Source organism: Apaloderma vittatum, unplaced genomic scaffold, assembly GCF_000703405.1.
Source record: "Apaloderma vittatum isolate BGI_N311 unplaced genomic scaffold, ASM70340v1 scaffold3533, whole genome shotgun sequence".
Classification (NCBI taxonomy): Eukaryota; Metazoa; Chordata; class Aves; order Trogoniformes; family Trogonidae; genus Apaloderma; species Apaloderma vittatum.
The window spans coordinates 1-19,293 of NW_009707338.1; the positions used below are offsets into that span (position 1 = coordinate 1).

At 42.3% G+C, this 19,293-nt stretch overlaps 2 protein-coding genes across 2 annotated transcripts in view; one reads left to right on the plus strand and one right to left on the minus strand.

Annotated features, from left to right (window-relative positions):
- The first annotated feature begins 2,838 nt into the window (after positions 1–2,838).
- Positions 2,839–11,399, plus strand: TCP11L1 (t-complex 11, testis-specific-like 1). The gene is made up of 9 exons (XM_009866139.1): positions 2,839–2,998; positions 5,440–5,572; positions 6,879–6,999; positions 7,501–7,721; positions 8,829–8,965; positions 9,404–9,600; positions 9,943–10,124; positions 10,778–10,950; positions 11,164–11,399. Exons 1-9 carry the CDS (start codon positions 2,845–2,847, stop codon positions 11,397–11,399), a joined length of 1,554 nt encoding a protein of 517 aa, XP_009864441.1. The 5' UTR covers positions 2,839–2,844.
- Positions 11,400–14,524: 3,125 nt separating this feature from the next.
- Positions 14,525–19,293, minus strand: part of CSTF3 (cleavage stimulation factor, 3' pre-RNA, subunit 3, 77kDa) — a gene marked incomplete at its 5' end in the record, with an annotated part of 30,303 nt that continues 25,534 nt past the window's right edge. Inside the window, 5 exons of the mRNA XM_009866140.1 lie at positions 14,525–15,242; positions 15,972–16,032; positions 16,159–16,253; positions 16,633–16,786; positions 18,173–18,368. Of these exons, the coding sequence (XP_009864442.1) occupies positions 15,040–15,242; positions 15,972–16,032; positions 16,159–16,253; positions 16,633–16,786; positions 18,173–18,368 (709 nt within the window). The remainder of the gene's footprint in view (positions 15,243–15,971; positions 16,033–16,158; positions 16,254–16,632; positions 16,787–18,172; positions 18,369–19,293) is intronic.

Genomic DNA, 19,293 nt, shown 5'->3' on the forward strand with positions numbered 1-19,293 from the left:
CCCGGTGTTCTCGCTGGGACACCCAGCTGATGGACTGACCCCTTCAGGGCCTGACATAGACCAGGCTGGAGATAGGGAAGGTGTTAGAAGTTCCCAAGCATCCCTCTGAACTGGGAAGAGGGGCAGGCAGAGCACAGGTGGTGTCGCTCGCCTCGGGCAGGCGGGCCGTGGTGCGGTGAAGAGAGGGAAGGGGAGAGGTGAATCTCGGAACAAAGCTGGGAGAAAGGTGTCCTTCAGGGCTTGTGTGTCTGACCTGAGCTGGAGGTGAAGAGAGCTGTCGAGTGTTAGCACATAAGGAGCAGCGGGGCCACACTGCAGGTTAGGAGGAACTGCTTCAATCTTGTGCAGAGAAGCGCAGTGAAGTTTGTTTAATGCTAACGCGTGTCAGATGATTTGGGGACCTCTGCTGAGTCAGAATTGTTTCTGTGAAACAAAAGATGATGATCACGCTTTTGGAAGAGGTATTGTCAAGCTTATTTACCCAGTGGAAAGAGGATATGTTCTAGATGTGTTCCAGCAGAAAAGAGTAGATGGCTGCAAACTGAGCCAACAAGTGTGCCACTTGGCCTCGTCTGCCAAACAGTCATTTGGTAGAATGACCTAGGAGTTCTTGTATGCGCTTTGCACAGCTAAAATAGGACTTTTAAAAATAAATGGTAATTAAATGAACTTGCTAGGTTTGAGACTGTAGCTCTTGATCTGCTGGTTTGTGGAAGGTGATACTTTAGGATGGAGCTGCATGGCAGGAATGATGGCCTGGTGGGCAAAGCTGGGAGTGGTAATCATGAGACTGATTGGCATCTTGGCCCTGTCATTTATCATCGGTGAGTCCTCAAGCAATTTAACTCACACTTCTATTTCCTCTCTGTAAGTAAGGTATATTATAACATTTCTCTAGTTTTCTAAGGGTAATGAGGATAAAGTGCAGTGAGAATTTGCAAGGCACTGTCATGTGCAGTAAAGATCTATGTGGATCTTAGTTGCATTGTCTGTGCTTTGCATTTTTTCTTCAGGAGGATGTGTTGCAGAAGAGAATGAACAGGAAGCCCTGTCTAGCTTGGCTGCTTGAATGTGGAAGCCTTTACGATAATGCTTTTATTCTAGCCAAATTCAACAACACGTTTCCCTCTTCTGCTTAACTGGCTCTATCTTCTATTTTAACTGTTGCTATGATCTCTGCTAAATGCTCCTTTATTAACAGAACTCGTCTTGCTGCCAGAGTGTTTGCAGCAACAGACCTTTAGTCCACTAGACTAGAGATCCATTTCTGCCGGAGCATGTCGCTGGTCTCCCGGCAGTGGTTTCCCACTGGTTTCCCACCTGCATGCTGCTTCGGCTGCCTTGCGTTACACCCAGCTGGAGGCTCTCTCTGCCTGAGTTGAAGGGCTGAGGATGTGGCTGCAGCTCTGCACAGACTGATGCCCTCCTGTCCCGGCTGGGATTGTCTGTGTGCGTGAAGGAGGAGATGATGAAGTGTTTGGAGGAGGGACATCAGTGACTCTGTTCCAGCTAGAGGTGGAGGCTAATACCTGTACTGATGTCTTGGTTTTCCTACGTAATTTATCCCGTGATTTATATGCTTTGTTTTCTTTCCTAAGATAGAAGTCACACAGTGCTTGTGGACAAGTGTTGCATGTTCTTGTGTGTCTTGTGCATGTAGCTAGGTGATGGTCCTGAGTCATGGCTGTAGAACAAAACCGTTTCTTATATGCCCTGAGCTTTCCAGCTGTCCTGTAGAATCATGTTGATGCAATCAATTTAGGCACTAATGGATTAGGTTTAATTATTACAGCTGTTGTATGAAAATAAAAAGATGTCGGTGCTGCATTTTATATGACTACACTGTTGCTTGCTTATGCTGCGTCCTCTTCCATGTAGTCTTTGACCCTGCAGGTGTTTTTCCCTGGTAGCTACAAGGTGCCTCTGGAAGCTGTATCTCTTGCTGAGAGCTTGTTTCTTTCAAATTTTGGAAGTGGGGATGGTGGGATACTGGGTAAAAGAGGAGGAGCTGCTGTTTGTGGAATCTTCCTGTCTTCCCACTTCACAGAACATCCAGGCTATTTAATTGAATTGGAAACATCATGTGCTCTCTAATAGATTTTGTAAAATTGAGGTCTGAACAGTAGCTTCCTGTGTGATAGAGAGTTTTCAATGCTAAGATGTGCAAATTACATTTTTAAATTTAAAATACTAAAACTATGTTCTTTACTGTCTTAATGTGTGGGGTTTTCTAAAGAAATAATCCTGATATTTTATGCATAAATCATGACTCTTGCATGGAATTAAAATATGGGAGTGGAATTTTGTATTAATTTATCTCTAGTCCTTTCCCTGCTTCTTTATGCTTTTGGATGGCTTAGAGTAAAAATGTCTTAAGTTCTGAGCAGCTGGGGCAGATCATAGTTCAGGCTTACGTTATTTTCAGGAAGATTTATTGTTATTCAGGGGGGAAATGTTTGGCATGATCTTTATGTAAAACATGTTTGTAACACAACTCTCAAGGTGGTTTTCACTGCTTTCGCACATAATGCTAAGAAAGAAAACATTATGGCAAGGGAACAGTTTCAGATTTCTGAGAAGTTACTAGGAATGCAGATTAAGTAAGTGGTAGCTGTGCTGACAGCAGCTTGGTTTTTTAAGATGGCAAATGAGTCATTGAGTCCAGGTCTCCTGCCGTTGGGAGAATGACATCATATATAATTCCTCATAAGAATTCTTTCCTTCTTAATTTTTTCTAATCAAGAGAACTCCTGGTGACATTTACGCACTCAGCCGTGTCACAAAACGCTTATTCATTCCCTTTTTCCTCTTTTTTTTTCTATTTTTGAAAAGAACCAACTGAAAATGTCTGAGAATCCTGACAAGCCACATTCAAAGGAAGAAAAGTTGAGTGGTTTGGAGAGTGATCAAGAAGAGAGGTTGGACAATCCAGATCAGTCTATCAGAAAAAGAATACGGCAGAGTGCTCCAGGGACACACAGAGATGATACACCAAAGTGTAAGAAAAACTGCTTTATATAAATTAAAAAAAATAAAGTCAAATCAGTAACTTTGATGAAGACAGTCCTAGTGTTTTATAGCATTCTGTGCAAATTTGTTTTGCCATTAAATATTGCATGACTCCTGACCATTTGCTTTGAAACTTGTTTGTGACACCTTCCTCCTCGTTTTGTTTTAGTACTTAATTGTACACGACAACCGTGTTGCTCTGAGCCACTCATATCTTAAATACCTTTGCAGGTCTGTGGAAAGGCCAAGCACTGCTCCAGAACGTTCTAGCTAAACAGTTGCTGCTGTTTGTGTTATCAGCCGAACCTTCTGGATTGTTGCAGCCTCTGTTTCCATTGCAGGGCGAGGAAGGCTGTTACCAACCAAGTCATGTCCTGTCATCCCCTCCCGGTGCAGAGGGGAAGTTGTGTGCTTGATCCTAATACTACTTCTGGTGTCAAGCAGGACTGCAGATTTTAAGTTTATTCCTAGGGCATATTTTTGTCATTCTGCTCTTAACATGAGGAGCTGGATGCCGTGTAGCTACCAATTATTTCTGGCAAATCAACAGGTAAAATGAAGGAGAAATTTTCTGGTCCCAGGGTTTCAAGTCCAAGAGGCAGAATTGCTCAGATAACTAGTTCCAAATTTCTGTAGAGTGTCTCAGCATGTAACATTTTATTTGTTGCGTTCTTTTTGATTTTTAATAGTGTTCATTATTACTTGGGGTTTAGTGCTGTGTTCAGTGTCGTGTTACCCAGAGGAGATGTTCTGAGGGAGTTTATGCCCTTAGGGCTTGCTGGTTGTCTGGTAGGAAACGCAAGAGGCGAGGAGGATGTGAAAGTAAAATGCGTAGCACAGTCTCGCACTGCACTGTGCCACAAAGAAGTTGTTGATCTCTAGCCCTCCCCTGTTGTAAGGGAGAAGATATAACATGATGTAACATGATTTAAGAGCGTTCTTTGGTAAATGAAAGAGTCTCAGCTTTTAGCGCATCCACTGCTAGAGTGAAGTCATTTGGCAGTTGCACAAGAGCACTCTCATTCAGCTGTGAACTTTGTTGTCCTGCTAGTTCTTCTCAGAATCTCAATCCTTGCTGTGTTCCCAGAGTGCAAGACAGAGCTCGAAGCAGAAGGAAATAAGCGTTTAAAAGTGCTGCATGGGAAGAGCAAGATGTTAAGGAAAAATTAGCATAATGGAGCCAGACAGTATATACCTGGAACAGCTCAGAATGGCAACAAGTGATGGACAGTTACTTTGAAAGAACTTTTTCTTTGTTACTAGCTTAAGTCCAATCACACTGGATAGTCAAATGAGGCAGATGTTGTAGTTTGCATAGAACCCGTCTCAGTGAATCCGGCCTACAAAGGTCCCTGGTCGGTTTCTTTAATTTTGGGAATTAGTATGTTGCTTCTGTAGTTGAAGCAGACAAATTACAGAGAGGAACCGATGCATTAGAGCAATTCTGTTGTGGCTCTTTCCCCTGCCACCTTCTGCTTCACTAGATGGTTTCTGGAAGAGCCAAGATGAACCTTGACATTCTTGCCTGCATGACCTGAGGACACTAACGATCCTGCCTTCTCCTTTTCCTCAAATACCTGGACCGTGGAGGAGCTGTGGTGCTTCTCCTAACTTTTGGCAAGGCATTGTGGGGCACTCACACACACTGATGCTAGCACAGCTAGGAGAAATCTTTACAAAGAATCGGTGGCAGCAGGTTTCAGTTGGCTTCAGTGGGGATGGGCTTACTCCCCTAACCAGCATGGCCTGCGTGCTTGGCACCTTCTGTGCCTTTCGTTGATGTGTTTTTAGGGTTATCAGTGACGGTCAGTCACTACCTTTGTCTCCTGCCTAATGAAAATGGGCCTGTTTTTCCAGGTTTGGCAATTTCTTCTACTTGCTTATATGCTCCAGGGCCCAGTTTGAAGCCACTTGCTCATCCTTGTCAGTCGCAGATACAGAGGTCTTAGGCACTGGTGCTGAGACTAGATCCCAGGACATCCTTTGTTGCTGGACGATGGCCTCTCAGCAAAAAAACCAGACTTTGGAGAAGTCTCAGTTGCACTGGAAGCAGTGAGAATAATTAGCTACTGGTGTGTTATTGCTTAATGTGAATGGTGGTTTGTTTGCTGACTGCCTTACATGAAGTCACTTCCTGGAAAAATACAGAATTGGAATGGCAACATCTGCACGATAATTGGGAAAATAGTGCAGTGAAAATACTGGAAGCCATTGACATTCTGAGTCCAGAGTATCAACTGGGGTTCACTCTTTTGTTTTCTGTAATATTCTAAACCTCTGTCATCCACCAGCTAGGAAAGGAAGGGAAGGAAACTGAGAATCTTTTGGCCGTCTTCATTGTCCTGAGTGTGGAAAGAATCCAAAAGCATTAGCAGACTTTTTCCCACAGACTTTCAGACGTGCTGTCTGACAGCTGAATTTCTGTTGCAGCTAGTCCTCCTCGGCCTGTGTCAATAGAAGAGCTCATGGAAACAGCTAAGGGAGTGACCAACATGGCGTTAGCACACGAAATTGTTGTTAATGGAGACTTCCAGATAAAACCAGCAGAATTACCAGAACACAGGTAAGATTCTTCCCAGATAGATACATAAATAAGATTTGCATTTGTAGAACTGCAGCACTGTGATAGTGGATAACTTTCCCGGTATGTCTCAGTGCCATAAAATTCTCAGCATTTTACGGGGAAGAAGGATTTTAGCATGTTTTCTTTTTTCCATACTTTCTTCTTTCCCCATTTCTTAAAAAAAAATTAAAAAGAAGGGAAGGAGCTGGGGACCTGTGCTGTACTTTGGAAAGCTGGTTGGTTTTGCTCACTGCTGCAGAGCGGTGGCTGTGGTTGCTCACCAGGGAGGCAGATTTGCGTCTCTTCACCTGATCACAGAAGCGAGTGTGCTGGAGAGGTCACCTGGCTCAGGAGGGCCTGGGCTTTGCCGTGGGCCAGGCCTGCACTGGCACGAGATCCCTGTATTTGGCTTTTGTGAGGCGTTTGTGTACAGCTATTTACCACCTAGAAAAGAACAAGTGGTCATTTCAGATTTTGCTTGAAGAGGGACCCTGGAGTCTTCCTCAGATTAAATGGGGTTTTTTGTGTGTCTCGGGCTTAGAATCCCCTGCAGCCTGAGCTGCTGTGGAGAAGTGGTTGGAGGAAGAGGCAGCCGTGGCTGTGTTTGGGCCGTGTCTGCTGCCGGCAGAGCACACGCTGGCTGCTCTTGGAGGGCCGCGGGGTGTCAGTGCCCCTGGGCTGCGCGTGGAACCGGAGGAGCCTCGGGAACCTGCTCTTTGTTGTGGGCGTGCGTGTACGGCTGAGCTTTTCGCTTCTTCAGCGTTGGAGTTAAACCTGGTGTGAGCAGGAGCCTGCCTGCTGAAGAGGAGTAACTTCCAGTATTTTGAATTGGGAATTAGTACTGAAATGCAGAAGCTTTTGTGTTACGGAAGTTACTTCATTTCTGTTAGTTTTACTTAATGGATTTTACTTAATAGAATTGCATTTGATTAGTGAGGCTTTTGAAAGGAACATGAATGCTCATCTTCTGAAGACAAGCTGTAATTTTTGGGATTTCTTTTTTTTTTTTTTTGCCTTCCAGTTGTTTAGTTTAGAGGTAGCAAGTGATATACTTTCAAAGATTTTAATTTGTAGCTGCCTTTGCTTGTGTGTAACCTGTTATTAGGGTTTAAGCTACTCCAAATCCCGTGTCCAGTTTTTCTTGATTTTCTGAGCAACTTAAAATGACAGATCTGTTCTCTGTTAATCATCATATATTCATGATTACATTATATTAATATTATTACATGCAGGAACTGCAGATTGTCTTTGTAAGGTGGTGCAGAGACAAGTATCATTCTTTTTAACTGGTCATACTTATCCACAGCTTAGAAAAAAAAGTGAGAGATATTGTGCATAAAGCTTTCTGGGATTGTCTGGAAGCTCAGCTAAAGGAAGATCCACCAACATATGACCATGCAATTAAACTACTGGGAGAAATTAAAGAGGTAAGATGGAGTGATATCAAGGTAAATTATTGAATTTGAGTCTCTGCATTGATATGAATTACCAAAAGTGATTGAAGTTTGGCTTTTCATAAATAGCTCTCTTGATCTTTTTCATTACTGTATCATTGTCTGTGAACCCACTGTCTATCCCCAGAGGAGAAAATTGAATGGAAAAACAAATGCAAAACCATGTAAGATGATTAAAAGTTAATACTAGTAAGATGATTACAAGTAATTAGTTTCATAATTCCAAGCTTCTTTCATGTTGTGGCAGTGGTATTAGTTAGGGAATCAACGAGATGCCCCAACACTGTGGGGCTGGCAAAACTGAGCCCATAGTCTTAAGCACGATCTGTGCTACAGAGTATTTACCACTTAGTAACTTCAGTATCGTACAGAATGAGGTGTTAAAGGGCAATAAAAGTGGGTCAATAACTGGTTTGGTCCTTGTAGCTTTTGCTATGTAGAACTAATACGCTGTTAAAAACTTTTCTGTTTCAGAATCTCCTGTCTTTCTTACTGCCTGGTCATACTAGACTGAGAAGCCAGATCACAGAAGTTCTTGATCTGGATTTGATAAAACAGGAGGCAGAGAATGGGGCTCTTGACATTTCTAAACTGGTTGAATTTGTTATTGGGATGATGGGGACTCTCTGTGCTCCAGCTCGAGATGAAGAAATCAAGAAACTGAGAGATATTCATGAAATAGTTCCTCTGTTCAGGTACTGAAATGGTATTTATTAGTCATGTTGCAAAGTCCCTTAAATAATTTTAGATGGGGGGTGTGGTGTGGTGGTGGTTTCCAGCAGGACAGCCTGCAAATCTTGGTGAAAAAAAGAGTGGTAGGGGAAGGGATATAGATGTGGGTGTGAAGGGGAGAGGTGCTCCAGAAGTCTTTAACAAGGACCATCTTTGTGCTGGTGGAGTATCTGCCTGGCTCCTGCCTGTCACTGAAGGACTGAAGAAGCCTTAAGGTGGCAGGTGAATGATCAGTTTCTATCAGAACTGACTGACAGCGGAATGCATAGAAAAGCAAGCAGGGCCATAGGGAAAAGGTATTACTGTTCTCCACACTGTTCATCCTTTCCCCCCAGTCTGAGCTCTCTTTACCCTCTCGCCCCACCCCCTGTGTAACAGCCTTTGAGTTCCAAAGGGAGGGTACCCCCCCACCGGGGAGCAAGCGGCTTCTGCTGTGTCACTGTGCTCTCAGCTGAACAGCTCAAGCTCCCAACAGTTAGAAGAATACCATTAACCTTGTTGTTTTCTAATTTGAAAAGGTTCCACGAGTTCAGGATTGGATAGGCAGAAGTATTGCCAGCCGGAATTAGGTTGCTTTAAAGTTAAGGTGGTTTTCTTTGGCATATTTTGGTGGTGGTTGTTTTCTTCTTCTATTTTTCTCCCCATGGATCTGATTGTTCACTTCCCACCGAGGTTGGCCTCAGAGGCTACCAACAGCGCTCGTATGCAAGCTTGGAAACCCAGATGTCTTTTTATGTATTCAATATATGTGTTTTCACATTTCAGTATACACATTCAATATTCAGTATTGCACATCTTGGCAAATATAATCTATGGAGCTCGTAAAGTGAATTCCACGGGGGCTTTTTTACAGGAGAGCAAGATTTATTTCCCACTTGGAAAAGGCACATGCATGCATGTATATGCTTGCTCAAGCTTTCTGTCTGTCAGGCTCTTAAATCGTTAAACACCCTGTTAATGTTTCCCATGCATGTTTTCGCTCTTTCCATAGACAATCTGTAATAAATCTTGTAAATAGTACCTCTTAAACAGCTGCAGCCTTGAATAACTTTTTCTGTTTGTTTGTTTAGAGCAATTTTCTCTGTATTAGACCTAATGAAAATGGATATGGCAAACTTCGCTGTCAGTAGTATTAGGCCAAAATTAATGCAGCAGTCTGCTGAATATGAAAGAAAGAAGTTTCAGGAGTTTCTTGAGAAACAGCCAAGTATGACTTTGTTCCTTTCTTTCTTCCCCTCTGACCTCCCAGTAAACTGCGTGTCTTTGCTTGTAGATCGTGAAAAGAAATCAGATCATTTTTTTTTTTAAGCTCTAGAATTCATATGGTAAATGACAGCTTGTGCCCCGAAACTGTGGTTTGAAAAAATCTGCCAGAACAACAGTTCTGCACTTAGTACACTGGCGTTTAGTTTCATTTCACTAGTGTAGGGCATAATTACCTAGCATCGTCTCACCTCCAACTTCCTGTAGCTGTGTGGTTTTAGTTTTGTTTTCCATGTTCTGCTTAATGCAATCAATGAAATGCATGCCAATAACTGATATCATGGGTAATAGTAACTAATGGGATTACGTGGAAATTATTGATGGAAAAACCTAATGTTGAAAAGGAATTTTTCTTAAGATTTTTTTCTCCCTGCTCTTCCAGATTCTTTAGACCTTGTCACAAGGTGGTTGCAAGAAGCAGCAGACGATCTTGCGAAGCTGAGGTGTAAGATGTTGCCTCCCCACTGTAGTAGCGATGGTGCCACTGGTGGAGCTTCCCCCTTGTGCTCTACTGCTGTACAAAACCAGGCCTATCTGAAGCTCCTAAAGTGGGATCATGCCAACAGGCCTTTCCCAGAAGTAGGTATTTTAACAGAAAAATTGATTTCTCTGCTTGTTCTACTTTCTCTGTTTCTGTGATATAACAGAGGCTGTTTGGCTTTGCAGCAAGCACAATACTAAAACATTCGTCTCGTGAGTGAGAGCTCTTGTGGGTCTTTGGTACTTCTTTTTCTGTATTGAAACTTCTTTGCAAAAGAGCTTATTCTTTGCATTTTGTTCCTGACACTCACCTGCTGGGCATGTGTTGCTCTTTTCTGCGTCTTTGTGTTAACTTCACTGCTGTGTGTAGGTCGGCATCACAGTCACTTCACAGCCCAGCGCACTGACTCGACTCTGTGCTGGCTCCCCCATTCTTTACAGACAGTGCTGATGGACCAGACCCGCTTTCAGGAAATACAGCTGGAGCTGGAGCAACTCCTCTTGATCGGGACAATCCTTCTGGTCACATTCAGTGCAGCAGGCTCAGCACTTGTGGATATGCCTGGATTTGCTGAGAAAATCAAAACCATGGTGAAGGTGCTGCTGACAGGAATGCATCTGCCGTGAGTATGGAACCGTCCAGGTGACACAGAGGCAGGCGCAGGGTCTGTGCTCACCCTGACACAGCATCAGTTTAAGCCTTGCCCTGGCTGTGGGCTGTGGACGATGTCGAGCCAGTGACGAGGGCTCTTCATGAGCCCAGGCTGACAATTTTTATTCAGCTTACTCAGAACTGTCTTCTCTTGCTCTGCTGTTTTCGATACGTACATGCTCCTTTTCTCAGAATGTATTTTCATGCTGCCTGGTTGGCGCTCTCGTGAGAGCGCAAGCAGCAAACCATGCTCACAGTTTGGGCCAGGTGCCCTCAAGAATCCAAGCACTGTATTGTCCGCCGCTTGCAGATTTAGAATTGTGGCTGTTCACGTGATGGGTTGATAACAGGTTTTTGCATTAGTCAAAGCTGTCTGTGTAGGCAGAGTGCCAGGGCTTACTTGTATCGATGGTTGAGGCTGTCAGGTGTTAATGCTGTCCTACATCCTGCTGTTTTATATCTCAACTTTGTTTTTCAGATATAAGTGAAACGTATTATTTTTTGTTATTGTATTATTAGTTCTGGCTTTATCTGGATTACACTTCTTCCATTAGATAGGATAGTTTATTTTTAAAAGGCAGGAAACTAAAATAGCTAAGTAATGCCCTACTCCGTGTTTTCTAGGTCCTTTAACCTGAAGGAGTCTCTGGCTACCATCGGTGAAAAGGTGTGCGCTGAAGTGAACAGCTGCCTTTCGCAGCACGGCTTTACACCCTTCTCAGCCGAGAGAGAGGCTGTACTTAAAGGACAAATCCAAGCCGTGGCCAATCCGGATAACAGCATATGCAAGCTCCTAGGTATGCTCTGACAGAAGTGCTCTGTTCTCAGGCGACCACTCGTCTGTCTTTGTAGAACTATTGGTGGCATGTCACGCATGGTTTCTCATTTAATGTGTTTCAAATACTTGATCACTGCGTTGAGGCTTTCCGTGTTTTACCTGAGATTTCACCATTTCTAACTGGCTGTCTCTTTTGCAAACAAACCAAAACTCCTTGGTCCAATTTTTCCAGATTCTCGAATTCAAAAGTTGCTGGAGAATTATCTTGCATCTAGTCACCAGAAATCATTACCTGCTGTTCCTGGAGGATTAGGCCCTATTCAAAGGGAGCTGGAAGAGATTGCTGTCAAGTACGTTCGTCTTGTCAACTACAACAAAATGGTCTTCAGCCCTTACTATGACGCAGTCCTCGGCAAAATACTGACCAAGGAGGAATCGCGGCTTGTAGGGAAGTCAGAAGAATCGTAAAACCCATTTGTATGCTACCGATACGGTACTGTCGGTTATTTTAAAAAAATGCACCAATGTTTGTCTAGGAAAACAGCTTTCCATGTAAATATTGGTTCCTTTTAATTCACTGGTGATGAGTGATGAGGAAAATACATGAGATGCAGAAGGGGTTCTGAAGTAAATGATGACAGAGAGATGCATTTTTAATGTAAGTATGCAACCTGGGGGGGGATGTCTGGGTAGTTTTCTGGCTCCAATTTTTAGATTTTTGAGCTGATGTTAGGTGGGAGAAGTTTAAGAACCAAACTTTGTATTTAAGTGGCTCTTTTTAGGGCATTTTACTCTAATTTACCGTGAGTTTAGTTTAATTACTCCAGAGCAGATGAGCAATGGTCCTTCCCAGAAAGGGTGATTTGGCTTTATTTAAAGACTTAAAGAAGAAAGCTAAAATTCTAGGTAACAGAAACTTTAACAGGCAAAACCGCAAAGCCAAACAGCACTTTATTGTAATGTTATGGTTAGTATGGTAGGCTACTAGTTTTTTTCTGCATTTTAATAGCATTTTTTTGCTGTTTACCTGCAGATGTTACAAAACACATAATATATTTTTGTAGCAAATTTTCTGGTTATTGGGTAACTGTCCTCTGCTATGTACAGTACTTACAAAGGTGGCAATCTTATAGATTGCAGCTGTATTTATCTCTTGTAAAGACTTCAGAAGGGCAGAGCTAAAATGTTTTGATAAAAGTGGCATTTCTTACCTTTTTTTTGCTGGTAGTTTACTCCTTTTTATGTGAAATACTAACTTTAAAGTAAATCTTTGTCATTTTCAGAAGGTGGAATTAAAGTGTATGTCACGTTAGGCTGAAAATTTTACTTGTTTTTTAAAACTACAACTGGAGCTGATTGCATTTTCAATCACATCTTCAAAAATATCCAGGAAGTGCAGAGCATTATCAGAAGTGTGATATAAGTGAGTGATTTGACATTACTTTGAATATACAGGGAATATTTTCAGTAGAAGATTTTTTTCACTTTGTAGAGGTTTTCTTGAAACTTAAGATATTTTGTAGGTGTTAAATTTAATTAGCTACATGTTGTATAGATGAGTGTTCACAGAAGAGCTCAGTGATCTTACAGCCTTACTGCGATTTCAGACTCAGCTGGCAGGTAAGTACGAATGAGATTTTCCTCTAGCTGAGCACAGTGCTGTATTACAGTAATCAAAATTTGATGATTTTATGAAAGCAAAGTTCATAGTTATAAACAGTGTGTCCCAAGCACTAGACTAGAATGTGTTGTCTTCTTTAAAAAACACCCAAGTTATGTAAAATAAAGGGCCCTTTTATTGCTAACATCCAGGTTCATTTTGTTAATCAACTAGTCAACCAAAAAAAGAGAACTTCTAGAAGGAAGCATAGGATTGTGAATCAGCGTTGACGCTTTGCCTTCCAGTTTTCTTTTAAATATCACCATGGATGTAACTGCAAGAAATCTACGTTAGGAGGAAGGTGGGATAAGTAAGACATTATTCCTTATTAGCCTGTGCAACTATAAACCAGATCTTTTCATTACAAACCCTTTTCCCAACGGAAATCTGCCCCCCCCCAAAAAAAAACCGTGCAAGAGATCATCAGCTCAGATAAGTGATTTTTCTCTTGGCTAAATGTACTCAGATAGTAAAATGGACATCTTTCATTAATAACTCAAAAGTGAGTAGCTTGATTAGCCAGAATCTGAGTAGTTTCTTGGTGTGGTTTGAATCAGCAAAGGATACTACAGAGGTCTTGAAGATTGCTGCATCTGCTTACTCTACTTGGTTACTAGTGCAGGATCCACCTCAAAATGCAGCCTATAGCTCTGCAGCTGCAAATTACTTCAGTAGTCTGCATTACAAAAGAGCTACCAGAAACATTATTGCTAGAGGTAAAAAAAACCCAAACAATAACCTAGACAAAGCTGTTTTCATTTTTGTTAAATAAGAGTTGCAGAAGTTATAAATTGCTGCCATAATATTTTAGTATTGCCCAGCAGCTGCCTTCAAAGAACCCTGTGAATCGTGCATACTACAACAATTTAGGTGCTGCAGGGGATGACCTCCAGGATGCAGGGAGGAACATCATGATGGTGAAACAACATACTTAGAAAAGGCTTTGAAAAGTATGTGACTGATGCTGGAAGGGCTGGGACTGCATTATCAAGAGATAAAATTGTTCTCACTTAATCTAGGAGATGGCTGCTCCCCGTTCTGGGCTTCAGGGTCCTGCTGCCTCTGACGTCAAAGCGAGGTGGTGCTGGTGCACGTGTGCTGCTCGCAGGGTCAATACAGCACGTCCCGTCTCTCAGTCGGGGCTGGATCCTAAGGCTGCCTGCAGAGCCAAGAGCAGCCCCCACACGCGGGGACACACAGTGGGTGGTCTCGGCCTTTCGTCAACAGGAAGGGTCTAATGCCCACATGTGCAAATTACAGGTGACTTTCCCAGGTTGTGTTTTGTAATGCTAGTCATTGACAATAGTTTCTCTACATCCTCTTTGAGAAGTAGGGAGATACCACTAAGCAGCAAAGCAAAAACATCGTAGGATTGCTAAGGCCAGACGTGACCGTTCCCAGAGGTCTGTCCTTGGGCTGTTTGAGCGTGCGGTCTGGTAGGCAGAGGCAGTGCCTGCAGCCAGCTCTGCCAGGATCTGCAGTTCCTGGAGTCCACGGGAGTTCCCACGGGCTTCTCGGAGCACAATGCTGAAGAGTCGATTACAGGTGGAAATCTAAAGTATGCGTAGAAACTGCTTTGAAAGTTCATGTAGTGTTTGTGTTAGCTTGTTTGAAAATAGCAGGTTAAACTGTGTAGCTAATATCTTACCGTTTAGCTTTGTACGTTCAGTGGAAGACTGATGCAGTTATCCAGGAAGAGGCTGTGTTAGCCAGTACTCCTGGGCAATCTACATTAGAAATACGTACCGAGTTTGTCTTATGATGCTGTCTTCTTTAAACAGTCTTGTAACCTCTAGAAAAATGGGAAAAAGCTAATTCTGATATGTACACTCTGATCAATTTCCTGTGATGGTCTTATTAACATTGCTTTTGAAGTGGCTGAGTAATATTTAAGAAGTAACTTGTGTTTGAATAAAACCAAAATGAGGCATGATGTTATGGATATCCTTTTATTTTAAAGGAATGTTTTTTTTCCATTTTCAACTACAAAACAGATTCCATACATTCTGCCATAAATAAAAACGAACAATAAGGCAGGACACTACATGAACAAACTGAGAACAACTGTTTTCCAGAAAATGTGAATTAAAAATGCTTCACAAGTATAAGCCATCCAGTTTTTAAAATAAAACTGTTTTTATTTTAAAATAAAACTGTTGAAAACCCACAAGATTTCAAGTGGTAGATGCGAACACCCTTGAAGAACAAAATGCAGTTTTGCCATTTTGCACTTTTGGTTTTGAAAACCTAGTTTTGTTCAGAGCACATTCTAAGGTTGTTCTGGCTGTTTTCTTCAGATCAAGAACCATATGGGAGAAGAGGCACCACAGTAACAAAACCAATTCCAAGATTTTTTTTTGTTTGTTTGCAGCTGTCCCTTTTAAATGCTTGTTTTTTAAGAGACTCAATGCAAGTCTTTGTCTATCACAGTAGAACTCCAGACTTGTTTCACCGGATTCTCTTTTGCTGTCGTGCTCTGTAAATGTCGTGTACAGGGGGAACTACAGATCCTTTCTCCTCGTCGTCGTCGGAATCTTCATGTGGCCTTTTGACAGCCTTATTGAGTATAGCGTTATTTTCTACAGGTCCGTTGCCTTCCACAGCTATTTCAGGTAGGCCTCCGGTAATGATTCGTACGGCTTCATCGACAGCTTTAGAAAGATTAATTTAATTTGTGAATCTAAATTCCCCGATTAGAAATAAGCATGCAAACAGGGACACCGAGAGAGGTGCATTGTGGAGATTTCTGGAACATGAGATATTTTCCTACCCTGTTCTTGTGCAAACGTTAGGAATTATGTCTTGCCTGCCTGAAACTCCGACTGCAGTAAGCACTATCTGTAAAGTAAATGCTGCTGCTTCAGCTTGAGACTTCCCCTTACACAAGTATTGAGGTCACTTGCAGGCTTAATAAACCAGGAAAGCCTCTTGGGGAAACAGTATGATGGGTCTGATTCATCAGGCAGTGCGCATAGCACGGCCGTTTCTGCTCATCAACAGAGACAGCTTCAAAGACATCATGTATCATTCATATGACCCTCCTGCAAACTTGTAATTTGAGGCTACAATTACAGTGCTGATAGAAATAATGCTCTGCTTATTTTAAAGGATATTGTGAAAGTCTTCATTATTTACTTTTAATAGTTACTACTAAAATGTTAAAGTGGCAGCTGGTGATTTTCAGGGTTTTGACTTTTGTTAACTTCCCCACAGTGAAATGGACAAAGAGCTCTATCTATATTCCAGCCTACAAATTGTGTACTCTTAAATAATAATTACACATCTGTAAATGAGGTGTGGATTGTAGCCAGCAACATCCATACGTAAAACAAAATTATATGCGGCACTATCACAGACTCCAGAGCCAACAAGTAACTTACTGTCTGGCAGTTTGCATCTTCTAAATATCTCCATGAGCTCATCCACTTGAACAAAGGGACCCTGATTTGTTAAAAAAAAAAAAAAGTTCAGAAGATAATTTTCAAGAGAGTGATACATACTGTGGTTCTGTCAAAACAGAACTGCTTCTACAACTTTTTGAATTTTTTGGAATTGGTTAAAACAAACCTGAAAACAAACAGGAGGTGGCAGGAGCTTCATAAGAACTACAGCTGCTGGTGGGACAGGAAATACACCACCCGGGACGGGATGTAAACCTGGAGCTGTGGGAAGAAAAACTGTATGAAGCCAGTGCGAGACAGCTAGACCTGAACTGCTTTTGCAGCATGATTACGTGGTGGAAATAATTACTACCCTGTCACTTTTGTCTCTACTAATTACACATTGCTTGTTTAGTCAGGGATCTGAAGTCTCTGAGCAGTAACAGCTTATTACCAATTACCAGACCCCAGACAACTTGTACTCATTTCCTTGTGACCTTAGTATTAAGTAAAATATATATGCCTTTAGCAACCCAATAAAATAGCAGCCTAAAATTTAAGTACAAGTTTACATGACTGCAGACTAGGAAAGTCTCTGTGATTAGTTTTGCTAAAGAGCCAGTGCAACCACCGCCCACTTCTGCCCGAGCGCCTGACTTACGTGCTAAGTGTCTTGGCTGAAACGGAATCATCTGCTGAGTGTCTGGTTTGGGGTATTCGGGTTTTCTGTCTACTTCATCTTTGAGAACAGGCACAATGGAAGGTGCAACCACAGGATCTGGAATTATAGCTGCCAGCTTGGCACGGGAGACATCCTGCAAAAGCCAAGTAGAGAGCACTGAACTTGGCAGGATCACGTGGCTGGTTTAAATTACAGAACAAAACATGTCTCCAGGCCAGTCGCTTATTCTCACTTTGTTGTCATTATAATTTGAGATGTCCTTTTAGAAGGCCATCTGGGCAAAACTTGCACCTTTTCATCAAACGTTTAGTCCTGCAGTGTCCCAGCTGGGAGTGGAAACCCTTGTTTTTGTTACTGAATGGACCGTGTTTGTTTGTCATTTTTGAGTGGCTGCTTCTTCTTAGGTTAAAAAGCTTTAGGTGAACAGGTGCAGACCACTAGGCCTTCACACCTATCATTTCTCCCTCATTTCATTCCCTAGATTGCTTTAGCTGGAAAAGAAAGCAAGCATAAGGCACTCAGCAGGTGAGGCATCGTTCAAACGGCGCTGCCTTTTGGCACATTACGAGCGACAGAATTCAGCCCAAGGCCTGAACCACCTCTTGCACACACCACCTCGCGTGCATTTATCCGGATGTGCTCTGCTGTAAGCACACCTCTAACTCTAAAATAACTTTGTCCTCGTTGCACTGAAAGAAAATTATTCAGTGGCTCAATGCAATTTTTATTTCCACCTATCATTATTTAAAAGTGTGTCAAGACCAACCATTCAGCTGCTTGGCTAACTTTGATGGCTTCTGTATTTTTCAAAAATTACTTTTCTGTGTAAGAAATAAGTGGAAGCAGAGGCACTGGTTTTGAGACATGAATTGAAGGTGCTCTTCCTGTTCGTGCAGTTCCTCCAACAGAATTGCTTCTGCCTCACTGGTAGCTTATTTTACATCATGCTTAAAAAAAGGGCAAGCAACATTTCATTCTGTTCTATGGTTTCCCAAAGTGTTAACGGCCTTCCACATGACTGAAAGAGTAGTTAAAATATATGCGATCAGAAAGGAGATGGGAAACCACCAGATACAGGTGCCTGGCCTAGAGTTTAAATTCCCAATAGCAGCACGAAAGCACTTGAGGCATAATAAACAATTGATAGAGAGCAGGCAGCCCCTCATCTCTGCAGATAATGCTCCTCAGCCGTCCGTCTGCAGCAACCTCTGCAGCTGCAGCGTCTTTTTTATGATACAGTTCTCAACGAAGTGAGCGGAGGTTTGCCAGCTGGAGCGGAAGGGCAGCCAGCCATGTTTCACACAGATGACCTTGCTCTACAAACTTGTTAAAGAAATTTGTTTTTTGGAGGAGCTCAGGTTTAAGCCTGAAGCAGAGGCCTGCAGCTGAGTGGTGATGGTGTAAACACACTGACCTCTCTGAGGGAAGATGAGAAAGTGTAAGTCCTAAACTAGGAATTGCTTCAGTTTGCCAGGACTGAAAAGCATAACAATAAAATTAAGGGTTCTTACCCACTTACCTTATAACCAAGGGCCTTCAGTTCGCTGCCAGAGCAAGGGTACAAATCCATGAACTTGTACCTATCTACCAGCAGAGCTGTTTCTTTACCCTCGTATTCTTCCTTGAATGCTGTAAACCTTCGTTTTTCAACTTTCAGTATGCTAGCTAGATCGCCAATGTTACTTTCAAAAGCTAAAAATCGAGCCCAGATTTCCCTGTAAAAGAAGAGATAAGTAAGACAGATGCCGAAGGAGAAAGAATTGCTGATCACAACCCAACTGAAAAACACGAGAGGAGAAATTCAAAGGAGGTATTTGGGGAACATGTGACCATTTCTGTTATTTATCTGAGAGGCATCTATCACATGCACTACCTTCCCCCGTGCCTTACATATTTCTGTACAAGCTTTCAGTAGATTGTAAAGGGCTTTGTTACAGAAAGGAAAGGACTTCAGCATCTGAGGTGAGTTTATCATCGTTCTGCTACACAGAATTTCACTCTGATCCCGATACGTGAAGAACATTTCAACACAGATTACAATTTAGTTCCTCTGCACTAGCATATTCTAGCAACACCCTGTAACACAACAGGCAGCAATTCAGAATTTTACATAGCCCCAGAAATATATATAGTTACTGCTTGTTTCTCTGTGGAAAATGTCATATGTAACTTGAGCAACATATAACACTATATTTCATTTTAGCTTTGGAATTCACCTTTGATGAAGATTCAGCTTTTAAATTCTTGGTTTTTCTCACTTTCAAAATGGACATAAAATATTTCTCACTGAATATCAGAACTGAAGTGCAGAGCAAATGTGCAGAGCAGTGCCATGTTTGATGCCTGTGTCAACTAGAATATTAATGGAGAACACTTGGACTACAAGGAGTTTGACAACCATGTTTTCAGAGAAATAAATTTAAAACGTAGCAATGAAAACATGGTGCCGAGCGGTTGATCTGTCTTTTCGGGTTCTTTCACTCTTACTTTCAGTTGGCTGGGAGTTGTTCAGCATTCTGCTCATAAATTCCTGACTCACCACAACGCTCCTGAGAGATGGTCTCAACTCCCTCTCCCCATCTCTAAAGCGGTGTCAGCCACAGCCACTGGCTCGCACGGCGCGAGCCCCCGCGGACGCGA

What these genes read in the sequence shown, in the direction of transcription:
- TCP11L1 (XM_009866139.1), top strand. Translation starts at nt 2,845, where the DNA reads ATGTCTGAGAATCCTGACAAGCCACATTCAAAGGAAGAAAAGTTGAGT. An exon ending in GTTTCTTGAGAAACAGCCAA is followed by an intron (nt 8,966 to 9,403) that starts GTATGACTTTGT and finishes CTGCTCTTCCAG; the next exon opens with ATTCTTTAGACCTTGTCACA. An exon ending in CTGACAGGAATGCATCTGCC is followed by an intron (nt 10,125 to 10,777) that starts GTGAGTATGGAA and finishes CGTGTTTTCTAG; the next exon opens with GTCCTTTAACCTGAAGGAGT.